The following is a 22546-nucleotide window of genomic DNA, read 5'->3' as shown; positions in this document are numbered from 1 at the left end:
ATTTTTTTTATTAAAATTAAAAAAAATGAAATGAAAATGTTAACATCTTTAAATTAAGGATAAAAAAAAAAATGTGTCGGACCTAACTTTTCAAGGTCTTTGCTGCTGCAACATGTGACTTTATTATTTTTTATTTATTTTGTATCATGGGTGAAATGTTGTCCAAAGCTCCACATTTCCACAGCATCTTTAAACACATAATACAAAATGTTTCAAACCTAACTTTTTAAAGTCTTTTCAATGGTGACCACAGGGGTTGTTGAAGCATTTTTCCAATGCAATAGTGCTCACAAAGAGCCCCATTGATAAAGCGATAAGTTCTCAGGTGTAATCAAACTTATATAGGAAATAGGAAAATTAAATTCTGAGAATGTTGAATGTGAGTTAATCCCATCAACAGTCAAAGTTGAGCATGTCTGCTCGACCTAGACAGCATCAAGCCACTGATACCTGGGATACAAGATAGCAGATTTTTGCTGATGTTTCCAAACATATTTAGGACAATACAGATAATGATACCAATCAAATTACATCACCATGCTGGAGAAATCAATGATTTTTGTTGAACTCTTTCACCTTTAGAAATTCGCTGCTGCATTTAGCCTTGTCAAGTGCTGCTGGCAAGTTGTTACCATGCCAACACTGCTTAGTGCTTGTCAAGGATGATCACAAACGCTATGGAGTTTTGATGGAGTGTATTTATATTTAGCAAATAACACAGGATTATGTGACTTTAAGTTTAACTGAAATAATAAATCTCACTAAATATTTGTCTGTTACATTGAGCTAATTTTGTAACACTGCAAAGCTAACAGGATAAGTTTCCTTAACAGCCAGTTGAACATTTGTTGAAGAAAAAGAAATTATTGGGGGGGGGAATTCATCTAAACAATGTATTCAATACATTTCTTTTTTGCAACCCTTCTTTTTCTTGCCACATTAAAAGTGGTTTCATTCAAATAAACATGACATTGATGACATAAGTGAACATGCTATAAGTAGGAGCTGTTGATGTTTTTAACACATAAAACAGGAAGGTTGCTAAAACTGTTAGCCTCCGTCACATCAATGTCAACATGAGTGCCTGGAACAAGAAATACTGTGAACAGACTTGAACTTTGATCAGATTATTGCCTTGGACCTCCATCTGCTCTTGAGACATTTGTTTGCACTCCTTACTCTGATTTGTGACAATTGTTTTTTGGTAGTCAAATGCAGTAGTAAAGGTAGTAAAGTTTGTTTCGGACAAAACAATGACAGTTGCAATAACAGTACTTAAAGTATAGTAGCTATAATGATGATAATGATGATAATAATTAACAACAAACAAAAAAATTCCCTACAGAAGCCAAACACATTAAAAATAAGCAATAAAACACCCACCCCCTCTACTTAATAGTTGATAATCAATTTATCATTTTTCTGCTCATTCTATAAATATATATATATACATACATATATATATATATATATATATATATATATATATATATATATATATATATATATATATATATATATATATATATATATATATATATATATATATATGTATATATGTGTGTGTGTGTGTGTGTGTGTGTGTGTGTGTGTGTGTGTGTGTGTGTGTGTGTGTATGTGAGTGTGTGTGTGTGTGTGTGTGTGTGTGTGTGTGTGTGTGTGAGTGAGTGAGTGCGTTTTCAAAAATATAATATAATATAATACAATGAATAGAAATCTGTTAACAGTATATATTAATGTATTTGAGATGGTTTTTTTTATTTATTTTTTTTGCGCTAGCTGAGTGATAATAATCCTCTCAATTTTGTTCTGTTGTGACAATATTCTCAATACAACTGACCTCTGAGTTGATGACATCACATGAAAAAAGTCTTGTTAAAGGGTAAAAATAACAGTTTTGGCCGAGAGAGAAAATAAACGTCTTTTTTATCTCAAACTTAGAGTCAACGTGCTGTTTTCACTTAAAACATTTTGTAAATGGCCAAAAGATGTGTGAATTCTGTTAAAAAAAACTGCATGAAAAAATAAATGACAAGTGGTTGGAATATGCATGTTATTTTGCGCAGTTATACCCTACGTCACTTGTTGTCCCTCTTCAGTGAAACCAACACCCACCTCTTCCTTTACCTCACAGAGAGTCACCACGTGTAGGAGCACAGAATCAACTGTTGAACTGCCTGAGGTGTGAGCGAGTGGGGTCGCTTTGACATTTTACTTTTATGGACTCTCCCACTTGATGCCCTGGTGGTCTATATGTGACAGATAAAAAAGGTTAAGGCAATCAACGTCAGTCAAGTAAGAGGAGGTGTTGAAGGGCCTACACACTCAGGACCTTGCTTTATGAGAAACTTGAGAGACAGTGGGTGCTTTATGACGTTACACGGCCCTGAACTCAGATCAGCACTTGTAGACAGTTAGTGTGGGTTGAGAAGATAACTTTCTTTATATATTATTACTGCTAATACTTTTAACAGAAATCATTAATCTTTGACTTTTAGCGGAATAACTTGCGGCAGTGGTGTACGTAGACTGTTTAAAGGGCAGGGCCGTAAAGAAAAAAAAAAGTCACATACAACCAGTCTTGCTACTGAAGAAGGTTGAAAGTTTCACTTATTTTTGAGTGCAGTTCAGCTTTTTTGCCTCCCAAGACAACGGTTTATCATTCTATAACCAGCAAAGAGGGCAGTTGAGTGTTTACCAACCAGGACACTTAAAGGGATAGTTCAGCTTCTTTTAAGTGGGGTTGTATGAGCTCTATGTGACCACTAAGGACATTAGATACAGTAGAAGGTTGTCTCCTCTCCCTCAGTAAGACACAGACTGTAATCGATGGTGACGAGGAAATAGGCGCTAACAGGGAGAGACCGTACCAAATTCAAAGGCTATTTTCTCTGCCTACAAGAACTAAAATCAAAAACTAATACCACAGTTTAAGAGAACGCTACATAAAATATTTTTAAGTGCATTAAGTCTTCAGAAATATAAACATTTATCTGGACCTAACTAACTGGTCGTGTATCCTTCCGCGCAGCGCTAGTGCGCTCCGTCCCCCCTCCTCCTTTCAGCTGTAGGGAATGTAAACAAGCTATGCTTCGAGTGCCAGTTGTAGCCTCGTGTAAGTTTGATCAAGTATCTTAATTCTTTTGTTTGTACTCTGGATTGTGAGGCAGCGTAGGAAATTCAAAATGAGTGACTATGACAGGGACGAAGAAGTTCCATTCACTTTGGAACCAAAAGGATACCTGTATGAACCGAAGTAGCTACACAGAAGAGGAGCTGCTACAGATTATGGGTTTGGCGTGCTTGGAGCTGCACTTACCGACGGATTTACCAACTGCATGTGGAAAAAAGTATTTTTGAAAACTAACAAGGGGGGATGCTCGTTTTATGAAATACCTGGCTTCTTGTGGACATGGCCTTAGGCTCCCAAAAGAGAAACACGTGTTTTTCAACAATCAGGGCACAAGGGGGGCCAACTGCTTCTAGGTTGGTGAACACTGAAATGAGGTTTTTTTTTTGTTTGTTTGGTTTTTTTTTTTAGGGAATCTCAAAGTCATTATTCCAAGTTGGATCCATTCTTAACTCCTTGAAATAAATTTAAAATAAAGAGACAAAACACTATACTTACTATATAATAACTTATTTCAAGGTGTTTTCCCTTTTTTGAGATGTTTTTCTTGTCTTTGTCACCTACCTCACCACAGCTGTGCATTGAATACAAATGGGGAACTACCAAATCAATTGACCTTTTTATGTTTGTTTTCTCAAAGAATACTTCAACTGGAATTTGTAACGGTAAAACTTAGAATAGGCCAAAGATACAGATGAACAGCTCTAGTCGTGTTGAACACACACACACACACACACACACACACACACACACACACACACACACACACACACACACACACAACAAAACAAAACAAAAAACAGTCCCTTCCCAAATGTTGCGTTATGTCTCACTATCAATCCTAAGTAAAAGCATGAGTTGTTAAAACTGAAGATAGAAAAGTCTTGCTGGCTCTGCATGGAGTTGTTGCAGATGTCTTTGTGTTTGTGGGGAGAAGACCAAGCAAACACAGATGTGATATAAAAAAATTATCAACCTGGCCTAATTTTGAGCTGAGGTGGTTGTGGGAGAGGTCATCAGAGTTTGAACTCAGTGCAGGTGGCTCTGTAAATCCCCAACAGGGCCATGAGTTTCTGTGGCCTGAAAAGCATGGGGGTGTGGTCTGCACACGGTTAGGGGGGATTTCTGTGACATCATGAAATAATTTGGCGGCATGGTGGGAGGGGCAACAAATATTTGTGTATTTTTAGGTGGTCCTCTGTGCTCACAGCATACATGATGCGAGTCTGCTATGCGCTGCCATCTGGAGGCTCTAGTGGACAGAAAGTGAAAGTATGTGTAGAAACAAACACTTAACTTCATTAATGTCAGCTATGTTCTTGTTTTTTTAAGTTTTCCTTTTTATGTTTATATTTATAGCCTGACAAATCTTTACATCTTTGTCGAGTCTGGTTCCACGGATAAAAAATTATTCATTATCTGGCCAAGACAAGGTCAACAATAATCTTCAACATACAGTATTTCCTAAATAAACACAACTCCATATTGTGATACCTGGTTTGATTGAGCACTGTAAAGCTATCCAAGAAAATGTTTGCTCGCTGAACACCTGCATTAAGTGCTCTGTTTTTTTTTTCTGTGCCTAAATCAACCGCACCGATTCTGGGCCCAGCCACTGAACCAGGTTAAAAGTGGTCATGTCAACAGTTTTACAGGTTTGAAGTTAACATGTAGGGCTCTAATTTCGTAGACAAGGCGCAAGCGCAGGTGCATCTGCCCTGTGCCAGCCTTCGCCGCGCTGACAGGGCATGACCAGCACACTTTGCAAGTTTCCTGCAGTGCCAAGAGAGGCGCAGTCAAGGCGCAGAGGAACGCAGAAGTGCACATCCACGCCTCCCTTCGTGCAAATGGCAGAGAGGGAGGAGAAAAGCCGAGTGGGTTTAACACAGCTGAGCGCTGTTTTCACCAATCAAATGAGCACCTCTCCTCGCCTTTAAATGCCCTGCAGCCAAGGCGCAGCGTCTGATTGGTCTGAGTAATCTCCAGCACCGCGGAGAGAGTGCTGGTAGCGGAGACGGTCAGAGCCGCTGTCCCTGCAGCAGGAGAATGGACAGCGGGGCGCATCGGAGGACATGAAGCGCGTCACCTTGTGGGCCAGCTCCTGGGACAGATGTAATCTGTTCCTTTGTCATTAATAGGAGTACAAAATGAAGAGGCAGTTACACAGCTGGCTTATCCATTCAGAACACTTTTGATCCCCCTGCACTCCTGGTTTGTCATCGCCAAATAGCAGAACCTTTGGTGATATACTGTATACTCTCCCGGTGTCCCCACCTCATCCTCCTCACGATAATGTACTCCATCTTTTTAGATCACATTAAAAATAAAGACTAAAACAGAGAAATATGGGAAATCACGGGTAAATCCTGAGTGACACACATTTATTTTGTCTCTTTTTTCTTCGTCTTTTTCTTTGAATTAAATGAAATGAGAGAACCAGATATACTCAGTATCAGATTTTAAGGCTGTTTATTGTTTAATTGTAAGATGTGCATCAAACTTCCAGCTGCCGTCAGGTTAACTTTCCATTATGACAAACGGCTTTAATCTGACATCAGATGTGATGGGACAGTTTATATAGATATAAATGTATATGCTGGTTCAGATGGTTACATTAAATAGTGATTGCTGTGATTGTTTATTGCATTAAAATGTGCCTGACACTCTGGAAACCTGCCTCTGAGGCTTTGTTGTCATGTGCACATGTGCGCACATGTGCGCCTGTCACCAAATTACAGCTGCAGACGGTGCGCTCCGCTTCGTGGATTGACCAGGTTGGAGCTGGCGAGCTTTCAGCGCACTTTTTTTTGGCAGAAATTGTCACTGTGCCAACATGAATCTGCTGACACCTCCCCCTGGTGCGCCGTCAACTCCCCCTGGCGCGCAGTCACACCCATCTCTGAGCAGACGGTCTACAAAATTGTCAAAATGGCAGCGCAGCGTGGTGTGCCGCACGAAATTAGCACTGCTTAGGGTGCGTCCCCTGTGCTGAGCCACGAAATTCGAGCCCTTAGAGTTAAACTGGCTTGGAAATTACCTAATTTTTTTAGATAGTTTCCACAGAAATAGGGCAACACCTAAACAAAATATACATAGATTTGATTGCTTTTGCAGCTCTTTGTAATTAGTGTACCAATAAGAGGCAGAGAAATACAAATTAAATGACATAAACAAAAGTCTGAAAAAAAATTAGGTGTGCCAACCTTATAGGAGACCATGGCATCCCTAACGCCTTTGCAAAGACCAGGGACGGAGCAGAGCGGCGTCTCTGGGCCAAGTGTCTGAGGTGCTGAAAAAAACAAGAATAATGACAAAATATTGGCACCGTAACATTATACATCTTTATCCACCTGTTTAACTTTTTTATTCCTACTACTGCCGATACAGTGAAGCAAAACACTTACTCAAGACATTGGAACAATATTCTAATAGGGACTAGTATATTCCAATCAGCCGTAAGCGATATGCCAAATACCACTTTTCCCTCTTGCTGTTCACTGATAAGTGCCGCTCAAAGCATGTCAAACCCATACGTGTTTTTAAAATAAAACCTGTGCTAGCCAATCAGAATGAACCCCATCATTCAGGTGTGACAAAACCATGAAACCATAAAACTTTCCAAAATCTTCACTTCTAGCTCCACCTTCCGGGATCAAATCAGTTTAGTCTGGCACCCCAATGGAAGGATCCCAAAATTGTTTTTTTTCTACTTGGCTATTTTGGGATCTGTGCTTAGTCATTGGAAACGCCACGTGTCATATCGGGACAAACTGAACCGAACCGCTTGGTGGAAATGTGATTTATTGTTGTCTTTTAAAGCACACTCTGGACTTGTACATTTCTGATCTCCTCAGTTTATTTCAATCAGGAGAGACTTATACACCAGAAAGAGTTATGAACCGGTTTAATGAATGAATGCAAAGAAAGTTTGGTGGTTAGACCCCATCAAGCATTGAGCAAAATAATCTATGTAGGGGGTGCAATGACATTGTGAATTATGAATATCCCCCAATGGAGTCTAGACACTGGTGGTGGTGGTGATAGTCTTGAGGAGATAGATAGATAGATAGATAGATAGATAGATAGATAGATAGATAGATAGATAGATAGATAGATAGATAGATAGATAGATAAAATACTTTATTAATCCCCGAAGGGAAATTCATGTAGTTTGGGCTCATCTTCCAAAGATTAAAGAATTATAAACTCTGATGGCTGCAAGGGGGAACGATCTTCTCTATCTCTCAGTCCTGCAGTGCAGAGAGGTTGGTCAAGGATGATGTGAAGTGGGGGAACAGTGTGACGAATGATGGCCTCCATTTTCTTCTGTGTATACCTCTCCACCACAGCCTCCAGTGAGTCCAAAGTGGATCCAGCCACAGAGCTAGCTGTCCTCACCAGTTTTTCCAGTCGCCTCTTGTCCTTCTGCTTTGAGTTATTTACCCAGCAGACTGCACCATAAAACAAAACACTCGCTACCACAGACTGATAAACATCTGCAGCAGTTTTCCACAGACATCAATTGATCTGAGCTTCTGAAGAAAGCTGGATCTGGAGATTCAAAGAGGACTGCTTGTCTGCGGACTGTTGGGCTGAGGACTGCTGGGCTGAGGACTGCTGGGGTGCTGAGCAGAACTGAGCGATGGAGACTGGAGGTGACCAGAGAGGAAGAGGATCGTGACGAGAGCCTGAAAGACAGCTGACAGCAGAAGAGACGTCATTTAAACTTTGACAGCTATGAAATGATTGGCTTACGATTGAAGCAGAGTCACTGTGATTGGATAGAGAGAAAAGTTGACATGCCCCCGGTCAGCTTATAGAGAGAAGTGGGAAAGAGAGAGTGAACAGAAGTGTGTGAGCACCCTGTCTTCATGACTGAACTTTCACTAAGCTTCATATGTGCCCTGTTGTAATCTAAAGTCCTCAGCCGAGGCTCTGCTTGCTGTCCAAGTCAAGGCTGTGGAAGTACCTAAGGACATCAGAATGACGGAAACTTTGTCCTCCTTTAAATCTCTTCTACAGACATTTTTATCGATGTGCAGATTCTAACTAAGCATGTTTTAATTGTTAAAATGTTGCCTTTATTTTATTTTACTTTAAAAAAAATTCTTTCCCAGTACATGGGCAGGATCTTAATTTCTTATTTTTTGTCATTTTTATCTGTTTAAATGTTTTTATTTTCCTGATGTTTTCCTTTCCTTTATTTGGTGGTTTTTAGCCTTTTATATAATCAATTTTCTTTCATTCCTCATGTTACTTTTTTACTCCTCTTTTATTTGTTTTACTGTTTGTTTCATTTTGTACGGGGCTTTGTAGCATTGCTTTTGAAAAGTGCTCTTTGTGGACACGCTGGTGTGTTCACTAACAGCATTATTTGTGCTGGCATACCTTTATCTGTTCAAATTTAAATGCCATTCAGCACACAGCACGCCTTCAGTGTCAATAGCCACGTATACATGGACCCTAATATGCTGCTTGAATTCGGTTTATTTGAAAGAATTTAACCTTCGTATTCACCTCATTCCGAAAGAAAAATGCCAATCCGAAAGGAAATTTAATGGCTTTCACAGGGGTGGAATATTCCTTTCCCCAAACCGATTGAGGTATCATGTATCCACTCAAACGGAAAGTTGTCAGGGTGCGTTCTTTCAGCGCATGCTCAGATATGACATAAGACACATCTATAGACGTTCCTCAACTTTAAAAATGGCAGCGAGCCAAACTTTGAAGAACTGAACATAATTTCAAGAATGGACGGACCCTCGCAATATGGAGTATTGCAATACCGTGATAAAAAAAACTGTTGTCCTCCGTCTTTGATAAATCATGTGATGTTTACGTTTTTCTGCGCATGTCCCATTGAGTATTCTGTTTGATTATAGCGGGGCATGTAGACCAGAGATTGGAATATTCTTTTCCATGTACACTATTGTTTTTGGAAAAGTAATTCAGAAAGATTCCATTCAGAAAGACGAAAAACTCCTAATGTAAACGTGACTGACCAATCAAGAAGGGGTGGAGAGCAGATGCTCTAGTGGTCCAGGGTGCTTTTCATGAGGCACCTGGCTTGCTGTGGTTATTTTGTTGTGGTTGTTCTTGTCGTTGTTTGATTTTTGCATGGTCCACTTTCAATTTGGAATTAATGATACTGCATCAAACTGTTTTCTCAAAGTGATTTCGAGCTCATGCAGTTATTTCCATGACAGAGTTCTGTCTGATTTTCATGAAGTGGTCCTTGAAACAACTTTTGTCGCAGACTTCAAAATTAAAAAAAAAAGGATAATTTTTAACCCACTCTGCAGTTAGACTGCACTGTGGAAACACAGAAGGCCACTGTGTCTCATATTAAGATATTGATGTGACATTGATCTTTGATTTACTCTTTCCCCCCAGTCAATAAAGGGTCAGCTACTTCATCCCCACATTAATGGAGTGCATGGACCTCTTCCTTCCTCCTCTGGTTGTTTGTGTCTCACACAAGAGCAGAAAAAAAGGATTTCATCAAGGGAGGAGAACAGAAACAACAGCAAAGATTTAAAGTTTATTTACCAAGATCAGACTCTGTCTTACAAAGCAAAGAGATGGACTAGTTTCCCCACTATGAAGAAAAACATATTTATCTTCATGTGTACAGAAAATGTGAAGAGAAAGGTTGGAAGGAGCCTTGACTGGGTAGGCTGGAAGGCAAAGGTCTTGCTTGGTCTTTTGAGGATAGTTTGATGAAAATGGTTAGAAAGAAGCACAGGGACAATAAAGTGACAAGTGGAGGAGCAGCCTTGGATGTGAGCTTAGCACACACTTTCCTTGTGATAGAAGTGGCAATAAGAATTGAACATACATTAGAGTGAGGGTCCAAAGGCAAATAATCTGAGCTAGCCTTTCAAGGCTCTTTTGTGTTGCACTGATGAGTTCATGAAAATTGTGAGTGAAAGGCAAAGTCCATGAATGAGTCAAAACCTTCTCTTTACACACAAAAAAATGTACCCTGAGCTTTACAAATAAGGGTGGATGCCAGTGCAGTGGAAACAAAAGATGCCAAATGAGCATTGACGGCAGAAAATAAGTTGATAAATGTATGCATGCATGTAAACAGATCTAAGTCCTGTGTCACTCCAAGTGCAGCTGCAACAGAAAAAATCAGCCATGAATCCAGCAGCGTCAAACAGATTGAAAAAAGATTCCTGCCAGTTGCTCATGTTCTTTCTTATGTGAGCTTGTAATTCAAAATAGGACCAAAAAGCAGGCGGAAACAGGGAAGCAGGTGTGAGGGTGTGTAGTTGTGCACAAAAGGTGAGTCCAGTAGCAGTGAATAAGGCCTCGTTTACACGACGTCTAATCTGAAAACGCTGAAACGCTGTGGAAAAAAATCTGCTTTCACACGGAAACCCTGAGGGACTGGAAACGCTGTAGTAAGCATGCCAGGCCTGTAGACGGTGCTGTAACTGTTGTGTCCAGAAGCAGCTTTTGCAAGATCTCCACCAAAGTAGAGTTGAGCTGATCGTCTGGTGTATTGGGGAATACTCAGTGCAAAAGTGGAGTAACAGATGCACATTATCTTTAAAGACAGTCAGCAGATACAGTAGTTGAGCAGCACAAGCACGACACGGTAGTTCGCGACGATTGTAACAACGGTACTGTTGTACTGTTGTATGCGCTCGTGACGAGCGGAGTGTGACGTCAGCGTTTCCACAGAAGACGCCGGCTATGTACACGGCAACGGTGTCGGCAGCGTTTCAGAAAAATCCCACTATGGAGGCAGTTTTCAAAAGATTGCGTTTTAGGTCGGCTGAAACGCCGTTTCTGTGTAAACCAGAGGCCGAAACGCAACAAAGCGTTTGCGTTTCACCCTAAAACTGTTGTCGTGTAAACGGCCCCTCAGAGTTTGTGCAGTTAGCAGGTGGGCACTGGAAAAGGAAGAAAAGAGACATGGGTAAGTTCACTGAAATCCAACAATAAAAAAAAAAACTCTCAAATTACTTAGTTCTTAGCTGATTTGGCCAGAAAACGGCTCGGTGATCAGGAACACACTGGCCCTTGTGTCAGCCAGAGCAGTCTTTAAGAGCAAGTGCCGATTGCTCAGATGTGACACGGGTGTGGCGAGGCTGCAAGAGCAGGCAAAGAGGGAGCTGGTAGGTGGGGGAGGGGGAAACCAGGAACTCCAAAGTAAGTAAAAACTAGGCTCAACTCATCTTATCCATGTGGGGAAAATCTGCATCTGATTTTACAAAGAACTTGCATCCTGAAGTTTTGTCAATTTGTCGTGGGTATAGCAGAGCACAGTCCCACCTAGACTATTTTCTACCAAACCAAACTCTTCTTCCTCTGATGAGCTTGCAACTTCCTTCTTTCATTAATTTTCTGAACTGCTTATCCTGTTCAGGGTAGTGGGTGATTGAAGCCTATCCCAGCTGTCATTGGGCGAGAGGTGGGGTACACCCTGGACTGGTCGCCAGTCAATTACAGGGCAAACAACCATTCACACACACACTCGCTGTATGACTGTATGAGGAAGCCGAAGGACCCAGACTGAAACGGACCACACTGGAAAACCCATCGGCTAAGCTGGGAATCAAACCAGTTACCTTCTTGCTGTGAGGCTGCAGTGCTAACCCTTGCTCCACTGTGCAGCCCCAGCTTGCAACTTAGTTTTGTTGATTTGGGTGGAAGCAAAGAAAGTCCTTGATTTGTGGGTTCTCTAATTACTGGACAAACTGGCAAATTGGGTTAGGCAGGGCTGAGATCAAAGAGGAAATACAAACCAAAACAGAAACTTTTCACAAAGCATCTCTTTCTGGTCACTGTCTCTGCAGCTATGCAACAGCACAGAGTCCACTGACTCATGATGGGTCTAACTAGCACACAAAGGTCTGGACTGACCTACCTGGCCAGGGTGCACGGATTCCCCTCATTATGAAGTACAGACCATTCTCATGTACAGGCCATGGGCTGTTTCAAACATGGGTAATTAATAAGGCTAAGGCAGCTATGATGTTTGAACCTCTCGCTTAACCCATCACACCCCAACATTGTCAAACTGCATCTCTTATTAGCGCTAAACTTGTTTAAAAAAAAAATTTCTTTTACTCACTTTCAACCTGTCCACGTCCTCTACTAGAATGTAGAATCAATATGGAAGTGCTTCCCAGGCTTAAAGCTGTGGTGTACGATTTGGAAGCTTTGTACATCTTAATAACACCGTTTATAGAGCTGTTATAGTCCTATGGTCCAATCTACACAATATAAAGACCAAAAAGAACAAAAAAAATCCATTCAGTATATCCGCTGCAAAGCTGCATACTAATTGACCAATCCATCTACTTCAGATTGGTAGGTGAGTCCATCCAATCCCCTGTCTCCCTTGCTTCACACCATCATGTCCATGGTCCCACCTTGTCCTTCCCCACTACCCCTCTCACGTCAGCTAGCTGCTCAGTTACCGAAGCGTCATGGAGCCAGAGAAGACCGAAACCAGGAAGCTGTTACTGTTACCCTCCACAGGGAAGGGAAGAAAATGAAAAAGTTTCAAGGAAAAGGCTGAAGCAAGGAAGAATTATGAGCAATACAGGTGCCAACAGAGACTGACTATTGGAGAAATGTACGACCTCTGCTCTTGTCAGCTGGCAGTGGCAACACCAGACCTGCTTCACCAGCTAATTCATGGTTTTGATCGCGCTGGCCCAATTGAAAAAAATCTACCACTGTGTGTTACAAGGAGGATGACTGTCTTGTTTGTTACATTTTCTGCCGGCCAGCTTCTTGCTCTGTCGGAGGGGCATGTTGTTAGGAGGCGAAGAAGGGCGATACGAGCTGAGGGGCGGGATCTTGGAACACGGAGGGGAGGGGTGAGTGAGGCTGTGTTTTTCAAATGTGTCTCATCAGCCAAACTGGGTTTCAGATCGTAGACCATAGCTTTAAGAGACTTTATGGAAACTGTAGAGTGTAATGTCAGACACCAAATCCAGCAAATCCTCTGATGCCTCTTTGTCCTGTAAGATGAAGTCAGATAAATCCCTGCTCTCTGTCTGTGTGTGGTTTGTGTGGCCCTCACTAGCATGTGCTAGTCTCAGAAGAGTAACAGCTTCATATTGTGATATGGTATTTCTTTCATGTCATAGTATTATTTATACAACTGCCAACACTCATGTATTGGCAGTGAGACACACGCATTTGGTTGGTTTCACAGGCTCTCACACCACATCCCTTATTTCTCACTCTTGTCTTCAGCAAAAGAAAAAAAAACTATTCTGTTATTTACCTTCCTGTGTAGCTATGGTTTATAGTGACATCCGTGATCAATTAGTTCAGCTGCAACTCTGCAGGTTGCTCACTGACAGCAGCAGAGATGGGGTCTGTGAATAAAGCAACTCGTGGCTGTATGGCATGGATATTTTGAAAGCCCACACTGCAGACTTTCTATGTCAGTTTGGTACTTTGCAAATAAATTCTCACATTCTGTAACATCTTTGCACATCTCTTTACAGGAAGGAAAGTGTGCCAAATTTGGAGACACAGATGTGAAACCGTCTCGGGACTGTGCCAGTTTGCGCTGGGAGGTGCTTATGTGTGCATACAGGACCAACGCAGTTTGGCATCTCCCCTGCAGCTGTATATTGAGGTGATTTACGCCTGAACCACACGTAAATGGATATATTCCCAAACGCACATTTTTCTGTCCAATTGGGCCTCTCAACCACACAAACACGGTGATTTCACCCTCATAAACTGAGATTTTTAAAAACGGATAAAAAAGTGAAGAAATAAAAAAATATCCGGTTGAGTGGTTCCGTGTAGTGGTGTTAAACGATTTCCCCAATAACATAGGGAGTTCATTGTGCAGTGCAAAAAAACCCTCTCTATACACTTCCCATGGCTCATCCATCTAATATCAGAGTGCATCTGCAAATTTCCATAGGTGGCATTCACTTTTTCCAAAAGGGCAAAAAAAATGTCCTGTGACTGAGAGCCCTGTTACCCCCTACAAAGAAGTTAGTAACTTTGGTCACTTAATCCATGACTTGACTGAAGTTACGTTTTCTTAAGACTATGAAAGCGATTTGCACACCCGTTATTAGAAATTTCTCAAAAAGTTTTAATGGTTACCCAACTTGTGTATGATACAGTGGAGGAGCTCAGCCAATCTATTGCATCTTCCCTTCATGGATGGTGTGCCGTCAGGTATAACGTTTGTCAAAGCCCCCATGCTCCTTTACTACAGTTTTTGTAGCGTTGAAAATATCCATGCCCTTTGTGGTATCGTGCAAGGACACCAGTTTCAGTAATTCCCCATGCACTTCAAATGAACTGTCACAGAACTGAAAATGAGGAGCTGGCTCACATCTGTACTCTCATCCATAGCCAGGGAAAAGTATTTACAGTTATGCTTCGTCTTTTTCACAACATGATTTTGAATGTCAAAAATTCTCTGTGTCACAGTGCAATGAGACAGAGAGACTGTTGTATTTTTCCTTTGAAAAATGCTTGTGCTGCTCAACTACTGTATCTGCTGACTGTCTTTAAATACAATACAAAAATACAACCCCCTCGGGGTCTTGTTCACGAGTAAGGGCAAACTGGAGCAATAGATCGACAGACGAATCAGGGCGGCATCGGCAATGATGTGGACGCTACACCGGTCTGTTGTGGTGAAGAGAGAGAGGAGCCAGAAGCAAGGCTTCAATTTACCGGTCAATCTACGTTCTGACCCTCATTTATGCCACAAGCTGTGGGTAGTGGCTGAAAGAACAAGATGACGGATACAAGCTGCTGATATGAGCTTTCTCTGCAGGGTGTCTGGGCTCATAGATAGGGTTCTGAGCTCGGACATCCGGGAGAAGCTTGGAGTAAAAACGCTGCTTCTCCGCAATGAGAGGAGCCAGATGAGGTGGTTCAGGCATCTGGTGAGGATGCCTCCCGGATGCCTTCCTGGGGAGGTGTTTTGGGCATGTCCAGCTGGGAGGAGACCCCAGGGAAGACCCAGGACACAGTGGAGAGATCAGCTCAGAGGAGCTGGTGGAAGTGGCAACTGGTCTTCGCTGATGGCACTGCTGCCCCCGCTACCCCGCTGGCTCAGATAAGCAGTGGAAAATGAGATGAGATGAGATGTGTAATCATCCTGCCTGTAAGGTACGGTTTTCTTGATCAAGCTTCCTTTTTAGCGTGGACATGTCTACCTGTGGCTGCAATTCCGAGGCATTCAGACACTTGCTTTGTGAAGTTCCTTTTGCATTTGGAAGAAGTGCCCTCTATCAGTTGGAAGTAAAATAACATCTGTGGTCAGAGCCTGTTACCTCAAAAGCAGTGGATCCAGTGATCAGTGATAAATATCAAATTAATTTGTGGGCCATAACCCAGACCACACCAGTTTAGGGTTAGGTACAGGGTTAGTAACCACTAACCCCACGAACCTAATCCTAACCTCTTAGCCTCTTACTAATGTGTTGGTAGCACTTTAAACCTTCAGTCTGGAAGGTCAAAGCACCACATTGCTGGCAGCTACACTCACTGCATTCCCAGCATGCTTAATAGCAACATGAAAATAAAATGAACAAATTCTGCAGCTTTTATCACCTCCAAATTCCGCATAATGGAAAAACCCAGGAAACATTGCTCAGCTCTCGTTATCCAGCTAGTTAAAGCTTTCTCTCTTCATCCTTGACCTTTGGCGACATTTTCTACCCATTTTAAAATACATGGTTAGCAAAACCTCTGTTTTAAGATTATAGGGTCTCTTCAAGCATGTTTTAGTGTTAATTCATAAATTACCTCAATCAAATTCAGGTAAGTAATTGAAGTTAAAAAAAAAAAAAAAAAAAAAAAAACCTTGCCCTTCTACTGTTCACTGATGGGTCAATACTCACTGGGCGTAATGAAGCAGCAGCATCATCGTAGCTTCCTCTCCTCATTGCTACAATCCCATTATCAGGAGTGTCCATGCCAAAGCTTTAGATCTCCTGCCTTCCAGTTTCTCCTCTGTGAGTGGATGAAAACTAATTTCTGTCCCAATTTGAGTTCTGCGAACTAGTCGGGGGAGAGGCTACAGAATGACGTCTCCTGAGCTGAAAAACAGTCCCCTCTTTGCCCGGTGCTAATGAGGGTGACAACAATGGGGCCCCGTCCGGCTCACAGACAGGAGAGAGAGTTCTTTGTGCCTGACCTGGACCTGCAGTGCCACTCTGATCTGAGCCCCCCATTCCCAAAGTATATGCCTACCCTCCAACCTGTCCTGTTTCTCTCCAGTGGGGCAGCTTCTCCCCTTAATGAGACTGCGCCACTATGTCCCCATTTCAGACCAACAATGGTGAGATATCGTGACAGCCGGTGCCTCTATGACGAAAACAGTGTCATCATTTTTCCTCTCCCCCTCGTACCATATCCACATGAGAATATGCTGGGTTGATAGATGTTCGCACAGTTCAACTCCCTTAACTGAGTTTTTAAGGTTAGGGCTGTTTTCTCACTGTTAGAGACTAATAAAGAAACTAGATCTTAAGAAAAAATGTTTTTCATAAAAGATGATTTGATGTCCTCTGAAAAAAGGGTTGAGTTAAAGCTAATTAAGGGGGATTGAGCTTTTTTAGCAGTGGGGAAGAAGTTTTGTGTTGAACTTGCAGTGGACTTGTGTAAGCTTGTCGCAATTGAGTAATATTAGCTAGTAGTGGTAAAGTAATGCTAGCAAGTATAACTAGGTTATAATAAAATACCTTTTTTAAATGTATGAAACATCACCAAATCCTGATATACACATATAAAAGCTGTTCATTTTGTGGTGTTTTGTTCTTGTTGTTATTGTTATTGAATCTAAATTGCCATACCTGTACTGTCTCTTTAAGACGTCGATGTTTAGGTGATGTACTGCTGAGCCTCCAGTTCGTGCTAGGCTTGCTGAGAGGAGGTAAGAAAAGTTTTCTGCGTTCACCATACGCACTTATATATGTTAAAAAGCATTGAAAAATCCATTAACAGGTAGTTTTATTTATTATTAGACTGTGAACATGCAGTAGAGTTGCTTTCGTGTGCTCATGTGACTGTTTAAACATATTTTACAAGGTAATACGTAGCCACATGTATTGAGAGAAACTACAGGGTTTCCATGTGTTTGTTAGCAGGTACAGGTTAGGAGGCCCGTAAATGGCAGAAACTGAAAGATTGCATGTCAAGATTATTTTCTTTTACTTGTACAGGAGTGCAGCACCATATTAAAGGATAAGTTCGGTTTATACAGTTTTTACATTGTTTATAGAATGAAGTAGAACAAAATACTCACCCAGAAGGCTTTCCTGATCCAAGCAGTGCTTCGGTAGATATTTAGATCCAAAATCGTGCAGCGGACGTCTGTATAATGGGATCCATCGAGGCATAGACAGTGCCGCTCCCAAAACTGCATTAATCGTCTAAAAACTTGTTTTTCACCAATATTTCATCATGGTCCGCTCAGAGTTAGTCCTCTGTTGCAGTCTGTGCCACTCCAGACACTTTGTCAGTTCAGAGGTCATTACAGCCACACTGCGCTGTCTGGAGTGACACAGACTTCAGCAGATCATCGATATCTAACCCGGAGCGGACCATGGTGGAACATTGGTGAAAAACAAGAGTTTCGGACGATTAATGCAGTTTTAGAAGCGGCGCTGTCTATGCCCTGATGGATCCCATTATACGCTGCACGATTTTGGATCTAAATATCTCCCGAAGCACTGCTTGGATCAGGAAAGCCTTCTGGGTGAGTATTTTGTTCTACTTCATTCTATAAACAATGTAAAAACTGTATAAACCAAACTTATTGTTTAAAGAAGAATCAGCCGCAGCCCTGGTCCGTGTCCTTCCTACCATCATCACTGTCCTATCATCATTATCAGAACACAATGCAAAAGGAACTTTTAGTGATAGATGTGCATTCAGTTCAGGCACACCCATTACACAAGGAGAAATGGCAAATGTAAGCTCACAGTTATAAAGAAATGGAATGATGTTAGCAGCAGAGGTAGAGTAGTGTAAGCTCACAAAAAAGAGTGATGCTAGCTCACAAATGGAGTAATGTTAGCTTGCTTTAATGAAGTAATGTTAGCAGCAGAGATGAAAAATGGTAGCTGGCTTTTATCAACTCACAATTGTACGGACAGGTTAGCTTGCTGTGATGGAGTCTCATTAGCCTATAGTAAGGGAGTTAATGGGTAAAGGTAAACCAGAGGTCCTGGGAGTGAAGCAAGGAGCATGAAGTGAATCTGACTTGGTCTGAGAGCCAAGCCTGGAACTGGTGTTAACAGGCCAGGGCCTCCATTGGAACAGGTAACAGACAACATTTCGAACAACATGAGCCAGGTTTGTCTGGACTTTCACCAGGGGTGGTGGAGGACTTTGAGTGATGCTTTGCAGCTGAGACAGGACATGTCATAGATTGCCTCGTCTCTGTCAGCCCAAGCAGACACACCCTGGCTCAAATTATAGTCTATGTACAGTATGTTGTCATGGAAAACTGTATAAGTACATTTGTGTGTTTAAGTTGACTCCCATTCAGCAGTCAAAAACTCTGAATGGAGCTTACTTGGGTTCTATAAATGATTTTTTTTTTCTCGATGGTGTGGTAAAGCCACAGAGATGATCGCCTTTTATTCGGTTTGGCTCAATACAAACACTACTCTGAATTTGCCTTTCCACATCAGTATACTCCACATGACCAGAATTACCCTCTTTATGCATTGTCTGAACTTTTGAACACTCTAACCAGGGCAACAGAACGGCCTTTGACAGGTATTAGATGTTTGCCTTTTGCCTTGAGCTGTGTTTGTGTGTGTGTCACCAGGGTAACCCAGATAAAAGCCTGAGACAGGTCATTGAATAAAACCAATAAGTCCTATTCCTGATTCAGACAAAGGCTGACACACTCTTTTGCTCTGCAGCTCTGTTCATTAGGCATCCTATTATTGCAGAGTTACATAATTAGATGCAACTGGCAAAGCCTGGCTGATCATGTCACATCTCACTCTGAAGACCTTTAGAGATGGAGCGGTACAAGCTATAGCTGTTATAAAGCTAACTTGAAGTAGGTGACAAAGTAAGCTTACTGTAATGGAGTTATTTAGAGAACATTAAGGGAGTAAATAAGTAAAGGTAGACTTCTTGGCTCCCTGGCTCGTGAGGTCGTATTCCTGATACAAACATGAGGGGAAAACATGGTGTTTCTCTGCAGCTTTGCTCATTAGGCTCAATATTATCACAAAGTTACATAATTTTAGCACATTGGCAAATCCTAGGTGAAAATGTCAAAAGATATTTCAAAAGGATTGGTCTGAATCAGAGTGCCTTCACTGCTTTGTGTTTCCTGTAAGATCTTCCTGTTTGACTGAGGAGCTAACTGTCTGTTTACCCTGGATGTGGAATGTGTAATTTGGCTACCTCGTTCATTATTGAATGGTTGATGTTGTTCTGAGAAAGGTTTGGGAAAATCTGATACACAAGCATATCAACCGATTAGAGTGGGGCAAAAAAGTATTTTCTCAGCCACTGATCTCACAAGTTCTCCTACTTAAAAGGATTAGAGGGGTCTGTAATTTTCATCAGAGGTACACTTCAACTAAGAGAGACAAAGTGAGAAAAAATCCATTCATACAGGTAAAAAGGGGAGGACAGAGGAGCTTCTTAAAGAAGAAGTTACAGGTCTTTGAGAGCCAGAAATCTTACTTGTTTGTGGGAGACTAAATACTTATTTTACATCATAATTTACGAATAAATTCTTTAAAAATCCTACATTTTGTCTCTCATAGTTGCTAAAATTTCTAATTTAGCTAATTTAGCAATATGCTAAATTACAGGTGTTATTCTGTCTCCATTGGTTTAGAAGTTAGCTAACCCTAACCCACTCTTGGTTTCGAGACATGTTAAATAGATTATTGGATTAAAAATATCTCTCTGGACAACAGCTGATGCCTCTGACAATCACTGTCTGTTCTTGCTTCCTCACTGGACAACAGTAGATGGAGATCTTTGTACGGTGAGAGCACCAGATATTCACATTAACATGAATGACGCTGTTAAATCACTCAGCTTCCACATGAATACACAAGATGGAAATCATTCTGCTCTGTTGGAGAATTTGATTTCTTTCCATTTGCAAATTTTCTCAATCACCAAAGAATGAGAGTGTGAGCTGAATCTAAAAAAGGATCTCTGGTTTCTTTAAATAATAAGATCATATCCATCAGTGGTGTCTATTGCTCAATCATTTTGATATTCATAGATGTGGGGATTTGTGATTATGGTTGAGCCTTACAATGAATGTACAATGTGGAAATACAAATTCAAATCATGTCAATGTGAAGACCTTACTGTGGATAAAAATTAAGATACAGGCGTTTTATGTTAAGATTGAAGGGAGAAATCTAAACCTTTACTAGGAAATCTATAACTATCAATGGGATACATAATTTACAGCTCAAATTCCTATGTCTCTCTAAAACACTTTCTTTATTCTCTGTCTTACACACTCCACCATCCCCTTCTGCCCATTGTCTGGATAGCCACCTTAAAGCCTGGGGCAGAGCTACGGGCAGAAATTGGTGCTTCACACCCGTCACTCAATTTTTTTTTCTCATTTTCTGAACCGCTTATCCTGTTCAGGGTCGCGGGTGGCTGGAGCCTATTCCAGCTGTCATTGGGCGAGGGGCGGGGTACGCCCTGGACTGGTAGTCAGTCAATTGCTGGGCTGTCACAGAGACAGACAGTCATTCACGCACAGGCAATTTTAAAAGCCAACAGCATTAATGTGCCAAAAAAAAAAAAGCAATACAAAACAACATGACAAATTACAAATCCAGAGTTCAGCAGGAGAAACGGATAAAAAGCAGGAGACCTAGTCAGGAAATCCTAATGCAATGACCTCATCATTTGGAAAGTCTCATGAAGATCTCATGCTCATCTTACAAAAAATGACTTTAGCGGTGAACAGACAGATTTAGCAATTTGTTAAACACATGAATATGTAGCAGTTTTAAAATTTACACGTTAAGTTCAGGCATCTAGTATTTTGACATTGCCAAAACAAAAAAGTTCTAACATCTTATTTCAGATATTAGTGGCATTAATATCAGCTGTGCTTCATAAAACCTCAATAAAAAGGGGTTGCTCCTGTGTGAGACAACAAGGAAATAAGGTCAAGCTATGAAAAAGCCTCTAAATAGAGACAGGTATGGAGTGTTTGGCAGATTTACTCCCCATGAAGGTGACTACATTCTATGGTGAGGACCCCCATTATAACGTTGTTATATCAACAGTTGATTCACCCAACAATGCCATGTTTTCTTCAGCTCAACAAGGGAGACATTAGTAATTATGATTCACTGCTTTATTGTTGTGTTTTATTTTAGAATTGCCTTTTTTCCCCGCAGTGCCACAGCTTATTTTTGATTATTTAGAAGTGTACCTCGTGGAGTCTATTTTCAGGTATAAAGGACAAGTCATCAAAATATGAGCTGCAACTGTACTACCTATATAGCTACGATTGAGCCCACAAGCCCTGAAGACATTTTCTCAAATTTGATGACCACTTGCTATAATACTCTGACTATGATCCATATTATTCCTTCATTTACCCTATTTCTCCTTTTGCCTTGGTATTTTTCATGAACAGCACAAGCAAATTAATTGAATATAAAGTTGTAGGTCCACATCTGTGTTTTTGTGGTAACATATATCAATTTTTTTATTGATAAAATTTTTAAGTTTTCGAGTTTCTATGGCCCATGATATAAACCTCTAGTGCTGCGTTTATGTCCAGCATGGAAAATTGCCTACTTTTCCACTCCCTCACAGTCACAAGGATGTATATTCCACCTTGGCTTTGCTCATCCTTTATCCCTCCTTCTCAGTCATAAACTTGTCCTGTATCTGAAGTATTAGTTTTTGAGATTGTTTCTCCGTTAAATCTCCGATGTGTCTTCCTGTGACTAATCTGTTTTCTGCTCTTCATGTCTCAAGTGCTTCCCAGGACTGAACTGCAGTGCCTCTCAGCCCAGCTTCTCTACTCCTTCACCTTCCTTTCCCCTCTGAAGCACTGCTGCTTCAAGCCTGGAAGCAACCCCAGCCCCCACAAGCCTCTGAGCTCAAACACAAGCTGTCAGTGAGAATCACAGTTACACAATGGAATATGGGCAGATTTTTGCGTTTTGATACGTTTAGCTGTGTATAAAATATATTTGTATTTCATTTCTTTAACAGTCTGATTAACCCTTTATCACATTTTTTTTGAAATCCCAAACGTTTATTTCTGTAGCGCTAATTTATTTCTCATCTTCAATTGCACTGTGCTGAAATTTAACAAAAGAAATGTATTTCATTAAAGTAGGAATTTATTGTTAGCATTTATTTGCTACTTAAAGTAAGAGTGCTTATCTCATTTTATGAGCTGTTGTACTCAAGTTATTAATA

The 22546-nt window shown here is 41.0% G+C and overlaps 1 protein-coding gene across 1 annotated transcript in view; it reads right to left on the bottom strand.

Annotated features, from left to right (window-relative positions):
• tagapb (T cell activation RhoGTPase activating protein b) overlaps positions 1 to 16097 on the bottom strand; it is a 28790-nt gene extending 12693 nt beyond the window's left edge. Inside the window, exons 1-2 of the mRNA XM_074685189.1 lie at positions 15988 to 16097; positions 6334 to 6419 (exon numbers count right to left, since the gene is read on the bottom strand). Coding sequence (XP_074541290.1) covers positions 6334 to 6419; positions 15988 to 16062 — 161 coding nt within the window. The 5' untranslated portion in view covers positions 16063 to 16097. The remainder of the gene's footprint in view (positions 1 to 6333; positions 6420 to 15987) is intronic.
• Positions 16098 to 22546: the final 6449 nt, after the last annotated feature.

This window comes from Halichoeres trimaculatus, unplaced genomic scaffold (assembly GCF_033239565.1).
Source record: "Halichoeres trimaculatus isolate MK-OKI-2021-1 unplaced genomic scaffold, fHalTri1.1 fHalTri1_scaffold_13, whole genome shotgun sequence".
Taxonomy (NCBI): domain Eukaryota; kingdom Metazoa; phylum Chordata; class Actinopteri; order Labriformes; family Labridae; genus Halichoeres; species Halichoeres trimaculatus.
The sequence above is the reverse complement of the archived record's forward strand: the minus strand, read 5'-3'. Positions and strand labels throughout refer to the sequence as shown.